Source organism: Pan paniscus, chromosome 1, assembly GCF_029289425.2.
Source record: "Pan paniscus chromosome 1, NHGRI_mPanPan1-v2.0_pri, whole genome shotgun sequence".
In the NCBI taxonomy this organism is placed as follows: Eukaryota; Metazoa; Chordata; class Mammalia; order Primates; family Hominidae; genus Pan; species Pan paniscus.
This window is the reverse complement of record NC_073249.2, coordinates 193342238-193356558: the sequence shown is the minus strand read 5'-3', so window position 1 is coordinate 193356558 and position 14321 is coordinate 193342238. Positions and strand designations below refer to the sequence as shown.

The 14321-nt window shown below is 43.0% G+C and overlaps 1 protein-coding gene across 9 annotated transcripts in view; it reads left to right on the top strand.

Annotated features, from left to right (window-relative positions):
* Positions 1 to 2389: 2389 nt before the first annotated feature.
* Positions 2390 to 14321, top strand: part of ZSCAN20 (zinc finger and SCAN domain containing 20) — a 31693-nt gene continuing 19761 nt past the window's right edge. For 4 of the 9 annotated variants that reach the window (XM_063593030.1, XM_008965002.5, XM_003812548.6 and 1 more), the window contains exons 1-2: positions 2390 to 2493; positions 8995 to 9521. In XM_063593030.1, the coding sequence (XP_063449100.1) occupies positions 9105 to 9521 (417 nt within the window). In that variant the 5' untranslated portion in view covers positions 2390 to 2493; positions 8995 to 9104. The remainder of the gene's footprint in view (positions 2494 to 8994; positions 9522 to 14321) is intronic. The other 5 variants (XM_063593026.1, XM_063593021.1, XM_008965001.5 and 2 more) reach the window with 3 other exon arrangements.

The following is a 14321-nucleotide window of genomic DNA, read 5'->3' as shown; positions in this document are numbered from 1 at the left end:
TGCATTGCAAATGTTCAAGGAAAGTTAGCTATTACAGGCACATCATTTATAACTAAATAAATACACATATGTTGGGAGTGTGTGCTCAACTCAAAAACTCAAAAAGGCTTCACTCATGGGAGCGCTCTATTGGGAAAGTTTAGAGATCAGGCCCTGGGGTCAGAGACCAGGTTTGCTTCATCTCTGCATCCTTAGAGCCTAGTGTCTGCCCAAATCAGAGAGAGTCCTGGTAGACAAATGCAGACAGAACGCTTGCAAACCAAATCCTGATGGGTGCTGAACCAGAGAGAACCTGGAACAGGTTCAGGCTCTGTTGCTTATTTCTACATGGCACTAAAGGGCAGTTGGCCTCTTGAGGACTTCGTTAGTTTTTTCTCTTCTGTAGAATGCCAGGCTTTAATTAGACAAAGGCTGAGGGAAACCATAGAATAATTCGAGGCTGTATTGAGGGCGAGGCGCGCCCTCTTGTGTCCTAATGATGTCCTCTCCTCTCTCTGCACACTCGCCTCCCTTCTTCCTCTTAGGGCAGATGATGCTGAAGTGGACACGTCCTTACCTGACCCTGCAAAGCTGCCTCTCCAGCTTCAGATCCTGACACGCTCTCAAATGTTTCCGGCTCCCTTGGCATCCCACACTGTTGCACTGTCCCTCCCCATCTCAAACCCTCCTACTTCCACATATGGTCTCTTCCTCATGCAGTGTAGGACCTTTGGAGTCACATGCCTAGGGGGTGACAAATCCCAGCCCTGGTTCTTATTGGCTCTGTGATCTTGAGCAGGTCACTTCGTTTCTCTAAGTCTCATTCCCTCTTTGTAAAGTGGAGCAAACAATACCAATCTCATAGGGCTACTGTGAGACTTCAACACCAAGGAGTATTTACGGGTTGTTATTATGTTTACTGAGTAAAATCACGTGAGTTATTACTACAAATAAGTTGGAACACGTTTCACGGAGAAGGAATTTAAACTGGGTCGTTAAAGCTAAGAATTCTCCTATTTTAACACTAGCCAACATGCATTGAGCTCTTACCACATGCTAGGTATTGTCAATTTTCCCTAAGCCACATAACCATTGGTAATAATAATAATAGCTAATGATTATGTATTTTATTGTATTTTCTATTTTTTAAAATAGAGACGAGGTCTCACTTTGCTGCCCAGGCTGGTCTCAAACTCCTGGACTAAAGCGATCCTTCCGTCTCAGCCTCCCAGAGGGCTGGGATTACGGGCATGAGCCTCCGTGCCTGGACTAGCTAATGATTATTAAACACTTCCTGTGTGTCAGACATGTGTCACGCTCTTTACATACCTTCTCCCATTTATTCCTCTCAACAACCGTCTCAGGAAGAGGCAAGTATTATCGTTCCCATTTTACAGTTGGGAAAATGCAGGTATAAAGAAGCTAAGTAATTTGCCCAAGGTTTCACAACGCGGGTGGTATGACCTGTATCCTTCATTTGAAAGTAAGAACTTTCAGACACAAGCAGCTTGACTTCAGAGACTTTTACCTAAATAGTCTCATTTAACCTTCATAACACCCTGTGATGCAAGTTCTCTTACATTACTTGCATTTTATAGATGAAAATTCCAAAGACAAAATAGATGGCAGTAATTTGTTCAAGGCCACACAGCTGCGAAGTAGTTGAGTTGGGATTTGGATCCATGTCTGACTACAAAGCCCACATTCTCAACACCATATTAGATTGTTCATGCCCCAAAGTATTCACAGTGGTACAGAGCACCCGCATTTATATGAGGATTATTTTGTAATAATGATTAACATTCTTCCAACACCTAGGAAGTGCCAAGCTCTGTACTAACTGATTTACATAATAATAGCTAACAATCGCTGTGCATTATTAGGAGCCAGGCCCTGAGCTAATCGTTTTAGGTGTATTATCTCATTGAAAGTTCACAAAACTCTGTGACATGGATGCCATTACTACCCTCATTTTATGGGTGAAGAGAACGAGGTTCAGAATTCTTCCAAAGTCACACAGCTTAGCTGTAAGCTGGAAATTAAAGCTACAACTGTCCAGTTCTCTCCTGCCTATCGGGCTGGTCACCTCTAGTCATTCTCTCTTCTTATTTCTTATTGTGTCTGCTTTGATCTTTCAGGGTCTGAGGCTCTCACTTCGACCTCTCAATAGAACTGGGCCCCCTTCTGCTCGAGTGCCCTCCCATTGGGCGGTACTGTTATCCGGGAGCCTATGGAAAAGGCCAGGATCGCAACAGGTCCCGCCCCCATGTGTCGCGCCCGTTCCGATTTGTTCCAGTGCCAGGGTCCGTTAGAAGATGACATATCTATTGGCTGAAGACGTCTGAAAGGCAGCAAACGGAGGGGGCCGCCCCCGGCGCTCGCGCGGTTCCTTCTGGGAATTGTGGTCTCAGACGTTCCATTCCCAGGGTGGCGCCGCTCGGACTCCGCGTCCCAGCATTCCCTGCACGAGCCCGGGAGCACTTCCGCCCTGTTGTGAAGTGGGTGTCTCGGTGGGTGAGTCCGGGTGGCGGGGCGGGGGCAGCTGAGACGCAGGCTCTGGGCTGGAGACTGAGGAGGTGGTGGTGACACAGGGGGCTGGGGAAGGTGAGAGGGGAGAAAGAAGCTTATATGTGGGGGTGGAGGGTGAGGGACGGTCAAAGGATGTAGAGGCCGGAGATGGGAAGGGTCATACAGGGGTCGGGGATGAGGAGGCGATAGAGGGCCCTGGGAATGAGGAGGGCCTTAGAAGGGTCTGAAGGTGAGGGGGTTGAGGGAGGTTTTGGAGGTGGGAGGGTCATAGAAACGTCTGGAGACCACAGAGGAAAGGATAGAGGGTCTGGGGCCCTGGCAAGAAGTGAAGAGGGCCTGGGCTTGAAGCCCGACCTTAAAAATAGTGTTTCAATCTCTACCTTCCCGTCTAGAACAAGCATATCTAATTTGTTACCTCCCTAATGATTGTTACCTCTGGAACCCAGTGGATGGGACTGGCTATTGTGTTCTGCCCCAAACCTGCACTTCTTTCCTTATGTCTTATGGAAGTCAGTGGCACGATCATCCCATTTACCTACCTACCTACCTACTTACCCACTGATTCCTCTTGCATTCTTCCACGTCCAAGGATCTTCCGATCTTTAATTTCTTTAATATCTTTTCAGTCGGCCTCTTTCTTGTAGGGTTTTCGCAGAAGCCTTTTCAGTTTCCCAGCATGAACACACACATTGCACCTAGTGTGATCTGTTTCACCTACAAATCTGATTATGCCTTCTGCTTGAAAACCTTCATTGGCACCCAGCACCTGTAAAGTCCAAATACCTTGTCCTTCATAAACTCCTTTTGCAGCCTAATCTTCATGCACCTCATACTCCAGGGCTGTCAAGGTTTTCCTCATTTCCTGGGTAGGCCATTTGGTTTTCCATCATTATATATGCTGTTCTCTCAGCTTAGAATATTCTCTCCTTGCCCTTCACCTTCTTTGCCAAGAGAACTTCTTTAACTTAAAAAAATTTCAACTCTTACTTTGCTCAATTCCCTTAAGCAAATTAAGTCACCCCCAACCCTCAGCTCCCATAACTTCTCCTATTACCACATTTGATCATAATTATCTGTGAAGTGTGTGTCTCTTCCATTAGACTGTGAACATCTCCAGGACAGGAACAGTGTCTCAATCACCTCTGTTTCCCCATTGCCCAGTCTAGAGCAGTAAACACTTGATGTAAAGCAGTAAATACTTGATGTATGTATGTGTGAATGAAGACCATGCAGGGTAAGCTTTGCTATACCAGCCTTGAAGACTTCTATTGCCAGTGGATTTCCAGGGCAGGAGCTTTAGTCTTCCTCTGCCTGGCAAGGCTATCTGCTGGAAGCTGAAGCTGATTCATTGCCAATGGGAGTTTAAGCCAGGGGTGACAAATACATGGAATGTGTGCTGCCAGTGCCCCTTCCTGTGTCCCTGGCAGTCATGGCTAATTGGTTGGTTCACAGCACATATTCACACAGTACTCAGAGCCCTCAGCACACTACTCTAGGCAGCCACTTCCAGTTGATTGAAGTTTCTGCTTTAAATGAAACCTATTTGCTCTCCCTGGCTTAAGCCCTGATGTGTGAGGTCAGGTCAGACTGCTTTAAGCCATAGCTTGGACTGTCAGCCAAATGGGCCTGACAGCCTTTAAGAGTTCCCAGTTTTTTCTCTTTGGAGGTCACAGACCAGTCTTGGCCTTTCCTGTGGAACTGGAGAGCATCTTCTCTTCCCTTTTCACTGAGTGGGCTCCTCATGACCACGTTCATACTTACTGCCCTAGGAGTCAAGATGCCCCTCAGCTTCCCTGTGTTTGTAAAGACATCTTGATTTTGATGGCAGTCAGCACTTATCCCTCATGACCTGGGAGGCTCTGTACTCTTTCTAGGTCTTTCTGGATATTGGAAGAGAGCTTTGAGATCACTTAGCTGAATCTAAGTGGCAAAGCGACAGCCCATGCTGAATGAAGTCCACCATCATGCTTTATTTAATCTCATAGTGTGTGAAACAATTTTGAGTTGGTTGCCAACATTTAAAAATCCAGAGTGCTAGTTTCTTTTGGAAAAATCAGCAGGCTTAGGAATATTCTGGGCATATGTTCCCCTGGCACTCTATAGTTGGCTGTAGTGCCCACCCAGTTCATTTCAGTCATTGACTCATTTACATTGCTAGGTCCTTATACCCATTTAAACTTGTAGCCACTGACTCTAGTCTCCTTTCTCCCTTGCTCTACCCCATCATACTAATTGGGGAACCTAGGGCAACTGCTGAGTAAGATCAGGCTGTAAGCTGCAGCCTAGCTAGGCAGCCACAGGGGCTACATAACTTGTCCAAAGTAACACAGCTGATTAGTGGCAGGAGTGGAACTAGAACCCCAGTCTGCTCACTCCTGCCTTAATGTTCTTTCCATTCTCCCGTACTGTCATCTTAAGAGTTTGGATGACTAGCATACATAGAGGAGGCTATAAGACATGGTTAAGAAAAATGATTGGAGAAAAGGGATCTCGGCTTAGACCCTAACTCTACCACTTGCTAGTTGTGTAACCTTAAGTGAATCTTCATAAACACTCAGTTTCCCTTTAGGTAATTGAGGATATAGTGCAGTCATACCTTATCAGATAATAATATTCTAAGGGTGAAAATCACTTTAGCCAAAAATCACAGTTAGTTTGAAAATCCTTTGGCAAGGAGCCATTTCAGAAACTAACATGCTGCCTTTCAATAAATAAACTAATCAGCACAGCTGGGCTTTCTTGTTTGAACATTAGATGAGAATTCGCTTGTATTAGGGACTGTGCGGTATGAAAGACACTTTACTCACACTTAGTGGAAAGAGAGGCATGAGGGAATCAAGACCAACCTGGTGAATAGCGAAGTCCTAGGTGCCACCACCACATGGTTATTCTCGAACAGATAGTGAACGCAACTGGCTGCACTATTTAAATCATGCTCTTTCTCTCTTTCTTTTTTTTTTTTTTTTTTCTTTTTCTGAGACAGAGTCGTGCTCTGTTGCCCAGGCTGGAGTGCAGTGGCACCATCTCAGCTCACTGCAACCTCCGCCTCCTGGGTTTAAGCAATTCTCCTGCCTCAGCCTCCCGAGTAGCTGGGATTACAGGTACGAGCCACCACGCTTGACTATTTTTTTTTTTTTTTTTTTTTTTTGTATTTTTAGTAGAGACAGGGTTTCACCATGTTGGCCAGGCTGGTCTCGAACTCCTGACCTTGTGATCTGCCTGCCTCGGCCTCCCAAAGTGCTGGGATTACAGGCGTGAGCCACCGCGCCCGGCCCTCTTTCTCTCTTTCTGATCTTTGCAGTGGAAGTTACAGGTCAGTGAAATGCAGCTCAACACCTAATGAGACTCCAGTTGCTGCCTGGAGGCTTCAGTGAGATTATGAATGTGGAACACAGCACTGTGCCTGGCACCTTGTGGGCACTCAGTAAAGGGGTACTCTTAGAAATTGCTGGTCCTAATGAGGCTCGATATTCCTGGTCATCTCGGAACTGAGGAATGCCCCGGTCCATTTTCCCTTGTTCACTTCTGTGTGAAGTCACCCGGCTGTTGGCCGACTCTGTTGGCCTCCCTCTCCCCACAATAGCCTGCTATCCATACTTCGGTCTAACTTCCTTAGAAAGTTACGGTTATGGTTCCTTAGAAAGAAAAGGTTATGGTGATATGTGGTCCCTGGGGCTTTCCGATTTCTATTTGAAACAAACCTTTGGGACTTTCAAGTCTTTCCAGGAGAAAATACCTATTATCTGAGACTCTGAGCTTTGGGCCTGGTGTGACTGCTAATTGCCTATTTTGTTGTAGTGTCCTGTTTATGCAGGAACGCAAATGTCTTTGCTTGCTTATTGACTGTCTGTCTCACTAGACGGTAATTTTATTGAAGGTAGGGACTGTCAGTCCCAGCTACTGGTAGATCTGTAGCTTCCAAACAGGGTATAGCTGGTACTCTATAAATGATTGATGAATTGCTCCTTGTGTGAGAGGGTGACAGAAATGTGTTTGAACTCATGCATCAATAAGGTTGTGGTTCAAAAAGAAATTTCATGAAAGGCGAATTCTTTAGGTTCAAAAAGAAATTTCATGAAAGGCAAAATCTTTCTACATATGTGATCTCTCTGAGTGCTTATAGCAGTAATGTAGGTAGACAGAAATAGTTTAGTTTAATATGAATTATGGAATATCTGTATCCCATTAGGCTTTTGATACGCCAGGTTTATCATTTTAATACATGGTAATAAAACTTTTTAATGGCCCTGCTATTTATCAGATACTGGGTTGAGCACTGTGGATACAGAAATTAGTAACATACAATACTGATTCTAGTAATATAGTATAATGTGGGTGTCAGATATAGTAACAGGTAACTACAATAGTGTAGGATAATACCTATATTAGAGGTATGTACCAATTGCTTTGGTGATATAGGATCAGGGAGGCAATTCTTGGAGGGCAGGACATGAAAAGGGCATGTCAAGGAACTCCTATCAAAGGAGGTGACATTTGAGCTGGTGGTTGAAGGATGAGTAGGAAGCTGCCAGGTAGCCATGAGTTGTGCTTTAAGCCTCTTCCTAAGCATATGGAGGCCTTTAGGGCAAGACTTTAATTTTTATTACCCTTGCCTTGTTTCTCTTCAGTCCAGTCAGATTGCCCAAAATGAAAAATACCACCATCTCTCCATTCTCAATTCAGTTGTGTCATTCCCACTTGGAAGCAGCTAATGATCTCCTTTGAGTGGGCATTTTTTATGTCACCCAGACTTGTTGGGATGACACAGAGAGCTGATTTTTTCAAATAACCCAGCATGGGTGCCATCAGAGAGGCTGTAATCTCCTCTGGGACACACATAGATACGCACATCCTTCTCATACAATGTCTCATACAGTGTAGAAAGTGGTAAGTGTCACAGAGACATGGAAATAAAAGAGAAAGGAATTCCTTTTGGCATGAGCGCGAAGGTCATTTATTTTTTATCTAGTGTGCACAGAAAGGGATTAATTGCAATCCTTGCTTAATGACACACCATCATCATTAGTCGATCATTCATGACTTTATTATTTATTGAGTACTTCCTATATGTGCTGAGCACTGTGCTAGGTCTCTTGGGAAGCTAATGATCTAGTGGGTAAGAAAATTACAGTAAAGCATGATCTGGGCTATGGTAGAGAAAATGTTAAGATGCTATGGAAGCTTGTGGTCGAGGACTGAATCTTGTTTCAGGGTGCAGGGAAGGCCTTACGGAAAAAGAGCAATTTAAGCTGAGACCTTGCTAGCTGAAGGAAGGGAGGAGACCATTCCCAAAGGAGACCTTCCCAAAGAGGGGAAGGTTCAGAGGGCAGCGTGGTGTAAGATCTGGAAGCTGTGCTTCTGGAGCACCATGACTAGTGGAGCATGGTAAAGAGACGAGTTGGAGACTTGGGTAAGGCTTGTGCTTTGTCCTGAGGGAAATGGTAGATCACTGGAGGGTGTTTAGCAGGGAGGTGGTGTAGTCAGGCTTTGATCTAGTTTGGTTGTTGTGCAAACAATAGAGCAGAGGTTGGGGTGAGGTGAGTGGAGGCAGGGACGTGTTAGGAGACTGATCAGGTGGAAGACATGATGATTCTCTGCACTGAAGTGGTAACATTGGAGATGGAGATGCCAAGTGGACACAGCGTGGTGATGAATTGGATTTGGGGGATCTTAGAGAATGATGATGACCAGGTTTCTGGTGTGGAGAACTTGATGGCAGTGCCTTCACTGAAGGGGGAGCTTCAGAAGGCAGACATGATTGCAGGAGAAAATAACAAATCCAGTTTTTGACTCATTGAGTTTGAGGTGCCTAAGGGACAGTCAAGTAGAAATGTCATGAAGGGGTTTGGATTTTGGGGTCTGGAGGTCTGGAAACAGGTCCTTGCTGGAGTTTTAGGAGTCATGTATAGGGATGATGAATAATGCCAAATGGGTGGGATGACCAGGGGATAGCATAGAGTTGCTGGATTTTGCAAGGAGAACATCCTTAGAGGAATGCCAGCCAAGCTTTAAGATTAGGGAAGAAAGGCCTTAGGAAGGGGGTGACATTTGGAACCCAACTTGAGGGAAGGTTGGACTTTGGACATGTGTAGGAGGGAGGAAGTCTACACTGGACCAGATCATGGAGGTGTGGGATGCCAGGCTAAGGTGTTCAGGCATGACCTAGAGGATTGAATACAGTGCTGTCTTCCTCCAAAGTGTGAGGCTCAAATGAGATATTAATTGACATTTTGTGAGCACTCACTGTGTCAGACACTGGTCTAAGCTTTTTATATATATATCCCTCATCTAATCAACCCAGCAGTCAAGTAAGGTAGGTGCTACTGGCTTTGGTGCCAGATTGTGGCCTTACTTCCTGCCTATGGGAAAGGGGCATCTCTTAGCACCTCTGCCCCCATGCAAAGGTGGTGGAAGATATGGGGGAAGGGGGAGAATGAAGCTTCTGCTCCTTTTGCTCACACTCTATCCTTTGTCTTTCTGCCTTAGAGCCTTGGGGAGCAGTCCCTTTTCTAGGAGCCTCTTGAAGGACTCACCGTAGATGCAGGAAGACATTGGATGAGGTCAGCGTAGCTGAAGTGAGGTGTCTGGGGTAGACAATGGCTATGGCCCTGGAATTGCAAGCCCAGGCATCTCCGCAGCCAGAGCCTGAAGAACTCCTGATTGTGAAACTGGAAGAGGACTCTTGGGGATCAGAATCCAAACTCTGGGAGAAGGACCGTGACTCTGTCTCTGGCCCAGAGGCCTCCCGCCAGCGCTTCAGGCAATTCCAATACAGGGATGCAGCTGGACCCCACGAGGCCTTCAGCCAGCTCTGGGCTCTCTGCTGTCGTTGGCTGAGGCCGGAGATCCGTCTCAAAGAGCAGATCCTGGAGCTGCTCGTGCTGGAGCAGTTCCTGACTATCTTGCCTAGGGAGGTCCAGACCTGGGTGCAGGCACGCCACCCTGAGAGTGGTGAGGAGGCTGTGGCCTTGGTGGAGGATTGGCACCGAGAGACCAGGACTGCAGGACAGTCGGTGAGACAAACAGTCTTCTCCTGCAGAGGAGTGGGTCAGGCAAGGCAGCAGGGTTGTGACTACGTTAATAATTGCCAAATTCACAATAAAAGTAACAATAGTTATTGAGAACTGACACTTATTGACCACTACTGTATACCAGGAAGTGTTCTAAGTGCTTTACATGTATTAACCCACTTAGTCCTGTCAACAATTTAATGAGATAGGTGCTATTATCCTAATTTTACCAGTGAGAAAACAGAGACAGAGAAAAGATAGGTAAGTTGCCCAGGGTCTCAACAGCTGCTAGATGGTAGAGTCAGGATTTGAACTCAGGCATTCTAACTCTAAAGCTGGTATGCCTAACCACTACTCCAAACTGCCTCCCACTACCGTATTCACAATATGATTAACTCGTGTTTTATACTTAACAAAATCTTTCTGCATATGTGATGTCTCTGAGTGCTTATAGCAGTAATGTAGGTAGACAGAAATAGTACTGTTGTCCCCATTTTATAGATTAAACTAAGAGCCAAAAAGTTGGCCGGGAGTGGTGGCTCACGCCTGTAATCCTAGCACTTTGGGAGGTTGAGGCAGGTGGATTGCTTGAGCTCAGGAGTTCAAGACCAGCCTGGGCAACATGGTGAAACCCTGTCTCTACAAAAAATACAAACGAAACAAAACAAAATGCCAAGTGGCCCACAAAGGTCATCAGTGAATAGACCAGAGCCTAAAGCCAAATCCTTAGGTTCCAAGGTCATTGTTCTTTCTACTGCATGTCAGATGCCTCCTCTGCAAACCATGGGAATTAAAATACCTCTGAGCCATGAGGCTCAAATGAGATATTAGTTGACATTTTGTGAGCACTCACTGTGTGTCAGATACTGGTCTAAGCTTATATATATAGCCCTCATCTAATCAACCCAGCAATCCAATAAGGTAGGTGCTATTATCATTGCCATTTGCCAAATGGGTAAACAGAGATGGAGAGGTAAGTAACTTATCTAACTTTATATAACTACGTGATAGAGCTGAGGTAAGGGAAATGAAAGTATGGATTTAACATTCGCAGTTTCAACAATTTGCAAGTGACCACTGAAAGCCCACGATATAATGCATAATTTTGCTATGACACACATTTTGAATCCTGCTTCAAAGCTGGTATCTGTAGAACAGATCCTTTAGCTGGATCCAGAACCTTCCTCTAAACATGACTTTTTCTCTACTTGTTATAGTTAGTAATTCTTGTGATATTTTACTTACCCACATTTTGCTGGGGGAAATTACAGGTTTGGGAACATATCCCTTGCAAATGGCAGGGGTTTTCTGTACATTTAAACTGTAAAGTTCTATACAGTGTGAGGTTGGGGGAGCAAAGGTTTTAGACTGGTGACTTTGCTCTTTGGATTCCTTTACAAACTGATTGAAGATACAGGGAGACTAATATATAAAGTTACAGAACTAAGTATGAGAGAGTGTGCCTTATTTTAATGTACCTCCCCACCCCCCTACATTATTTCTTTTAAAGAAACCAGCTGTTTGTCTTCAGTGGCAGTGAAGAAACAAATGGAAGTTTTAGGGCTTCAGAGTTGGGACATAAAGAACTTGAGACCCAGAGATGAAAACTGATTTAAATCAAGGTCTTTATGATTCTTCGTCTGTAAAATGAGAGGGTTGGATTAGACCAAAGGTTCTCAAATTATGCCCCTGTGAGCTGATCAAAAGTTGAACTGCTTCTAAAATTGAGAAAAAAATAAGGTAATGGAATCTTGTCTATTATGTATTTTTGTTTTTACTGTGACTTTTTTTATTTTTAAACTTTCCTACCTGCTCCTGAGTGGTCACAAATTTCAAAACAAATGGACAAGTAGCAGAGGAGCTTGTTTTTTTCAGGTGCAAATGTAGCTTGTGATCTTACATTGCAAGATATATAACTTAGTTGCATTCTCTGCAAGTAAAATTTTTCAAGTCTTAATAATGGGATGAAATATAGTTATAATATTCCTCAAAGTGAACCTGAAAAAGGTTGGTGCCTACAGGACTAAATGGCCCCTAAGGTAATTTCCTAAAAGGGATCTTTCAGCTCTGCTATTTTGTGATTGTTACTTGTTTCTTCTGTCATCACCATCTTGTTGAATCCTCCTCTCTGTCAGATGCCCCCTCTCCATCAGGTGCACAGGGATTTTTAAAAAACAGGCTTTATTTTTTAGAGCAATTTTAGGCTCACAGCAAAATTGAGCAGAAGGTACAGAGAGTTCCCATCCCTCCCCGACAAGCCTCCCTAACTATCAACATCCCTGCACCAGAGCAATATGTTTATTACCATTGATGAACCTACAGTGATACATCATTATCATCACTCAAAGTAGCAGTTTATGTTAGGGCTCTTAATGTTATTCATTCTGTAATGTATGACATTAAGAGCCCTATTATAAACTGTATCTACCATCATAGTGACATAGTAACATGTATCTACCATTGTAGTGACATACAGAGTAGCTTCACTGCTGTAAAAACCCTCTGTGTTCTACCTGTTTATTCTTCCTTTCCCCCAACCCCTGGCAACACCGATCTTTATACTGTCTCCATAGTTTTGCCTTTGAAAAAATGTTACATAGTTGGAATCATACAGTATATAGCCCTTTCAGATTGGCTTCTTTTACTTAGTAGTATACATTTAAGTTTCCTCCACGTCTTTTCATGGCTTGTTAGCTCATTTCTCTTTAATGCTTAACAATATTCCGTTGTGTGGATGTACCACAGTTTATTTATCTACTCACCTACTGAAGGACATCTTGGTTCCATCAAAGTTTTGGCAGTTATGTATGAAGCTGCTGTAAATATTCATATGCAGGTTTTTGTGTGGACCTAGTTTTCAGTTCATTTGGGTAAATACCAAGGGACATGATTGCTGGATCATATGGTAAGAGTATGTTTACCTTTGTAAGAAATTGCCAAACTGTCATCCAAAGTGGCTGTACCATTTTGCATTTTTACTAGCAATGAATGGGAGTTCTTGTTGCCCCACATCCTTGCCAGCATTTGGTGTTTTGGATTTTGGCCATTCTAATAGGTAGATAGTGGTATTTTATTGTTGTTCGAATTTGCAATTCACCAATAACCTACCATGTTATACATGTTTTCATATGTTTACTTGCCATCTGTATATTTTCTTTGGTGTGGTGACTGTTAAAGTCTTGCCCATTTTTAAATTGGGTTGTTTGTCTTCTTACTCTTGAGTTTTAAGAGTTCTTTGTATGTTCGGGGTAACAGTCCTTTATCAGATATGTGTTTTGCAAATATATTCTCCCAGTCTGTGGCTTGTCTTCTCATTTTCTTGACAGTATCTTTCATAGAGCAGAATTTTTTAATTTTAACGAAGTCCAGCTTATCAATTATTTCTTTCATGGATTGTGCCTTTGATTTTGTATCTGAAAAGTCATTGCTATACCTGACATTATCTCAGTTTTCTCCTATATTTTAAGAATTTTATAGTTTTTCATTTTAACGTTAAGGTCTGTGATCCATTTTGAGTTGATTTTTGTGAAGGATAGGATAGAAGCTTTTTTTTTTTTTCATGTGGATGTCCAGTTTTAGTATCATTTGTTGAAAATATATTTGCTTCACTGTATTACCTTTGCTCCTTTATCAAAGTTCAGTCGACTATCTTTATGTGGGACTATTTCTGGGGTCTCTATTCTGTTCCATTGATCGCTTTATTCTTTTGCCAATACCACACTGTCTTGATTACTGTAGTTTATAGTAAATCTTGAAGTCAGGTGTGTCATTCCTTTGATTTTTTTCCTTCTCCTTCAATATTGAGTTGGTTATTCCAGGTCTTTGCTTCTTCATATAAACTGCACATGGCCAGGTGCAGTGGCTCACACCTGTAATGGCAGCACTTTGAGAGGACGAAATGGGTGGATTGCTTGAGCCCAGGAGTTTGAGAACAGCCTAGGTAACATGATGAAACCCCATTGCTATTGAAAAAAAAAAAAAGAAAGAAAAACAAACAAACAAAAAAACTTTACAGTCAGTTTGTTGATATCCACAAGATAAATTTCTGTGATTTTGATTGGGTGTTGAATCTGTAGATCAAATTGGGAAAAGCTGACATCTTGACTACAGTGAGCCTTTCTATCTGTGAACATGGAATATTGTTCCATTTATTTAGTTCTTCTTTGATGCCTTTCTTTGGTAGTTTTCCCCATGTAAATCTTCTACATATTTTCTTAGATTTATGCCTAAATATTTCATTTTTTTGGATGAGAATGTAAATGTTATTATGCCTTTAATTTCAAATTCTACTTGTTCATAGGAAGGCGATTGACTTTTGCATATTTGCATATTTGTACCCTGCAGCCTTGCTATAACTGCTTATTAGTTCCCAGAAGTTTTTTTTGTTGATTCTTTTAGATTTTCTCCATAGACAATCATGTCATTTGTGAACAAAGAGTCTTTTTCTTTCTTCCCAATCTACGTACCTTTTGTTTCCTTTCTTATCTTGTATTAGTCTGGACTTCCAGTATGAAAGAATAGTGAGAGAGAACATCCTTGCCTTTTTCCTGATCTTAGTGCAAAAGCACTGTGTTTCTTACCATTAAGTAGGATGTTAGCTGTAGGTTTTTTGTAGATGTCCTTTATCAAGTTGAGGAAGTTCCCCTCTATTCCTAGTTTGCCAAGTTTTTATCATGTGTGTTGGATTTTGTCAAATGCTTTTTCTGCATCTGTTGATATAATATATGATCATGTGATTTTTCTTTTTTTGCCCGTTGATGTGATGGGTTACGTTAATTGATTTTCAAATGTTGGACCAGGCTT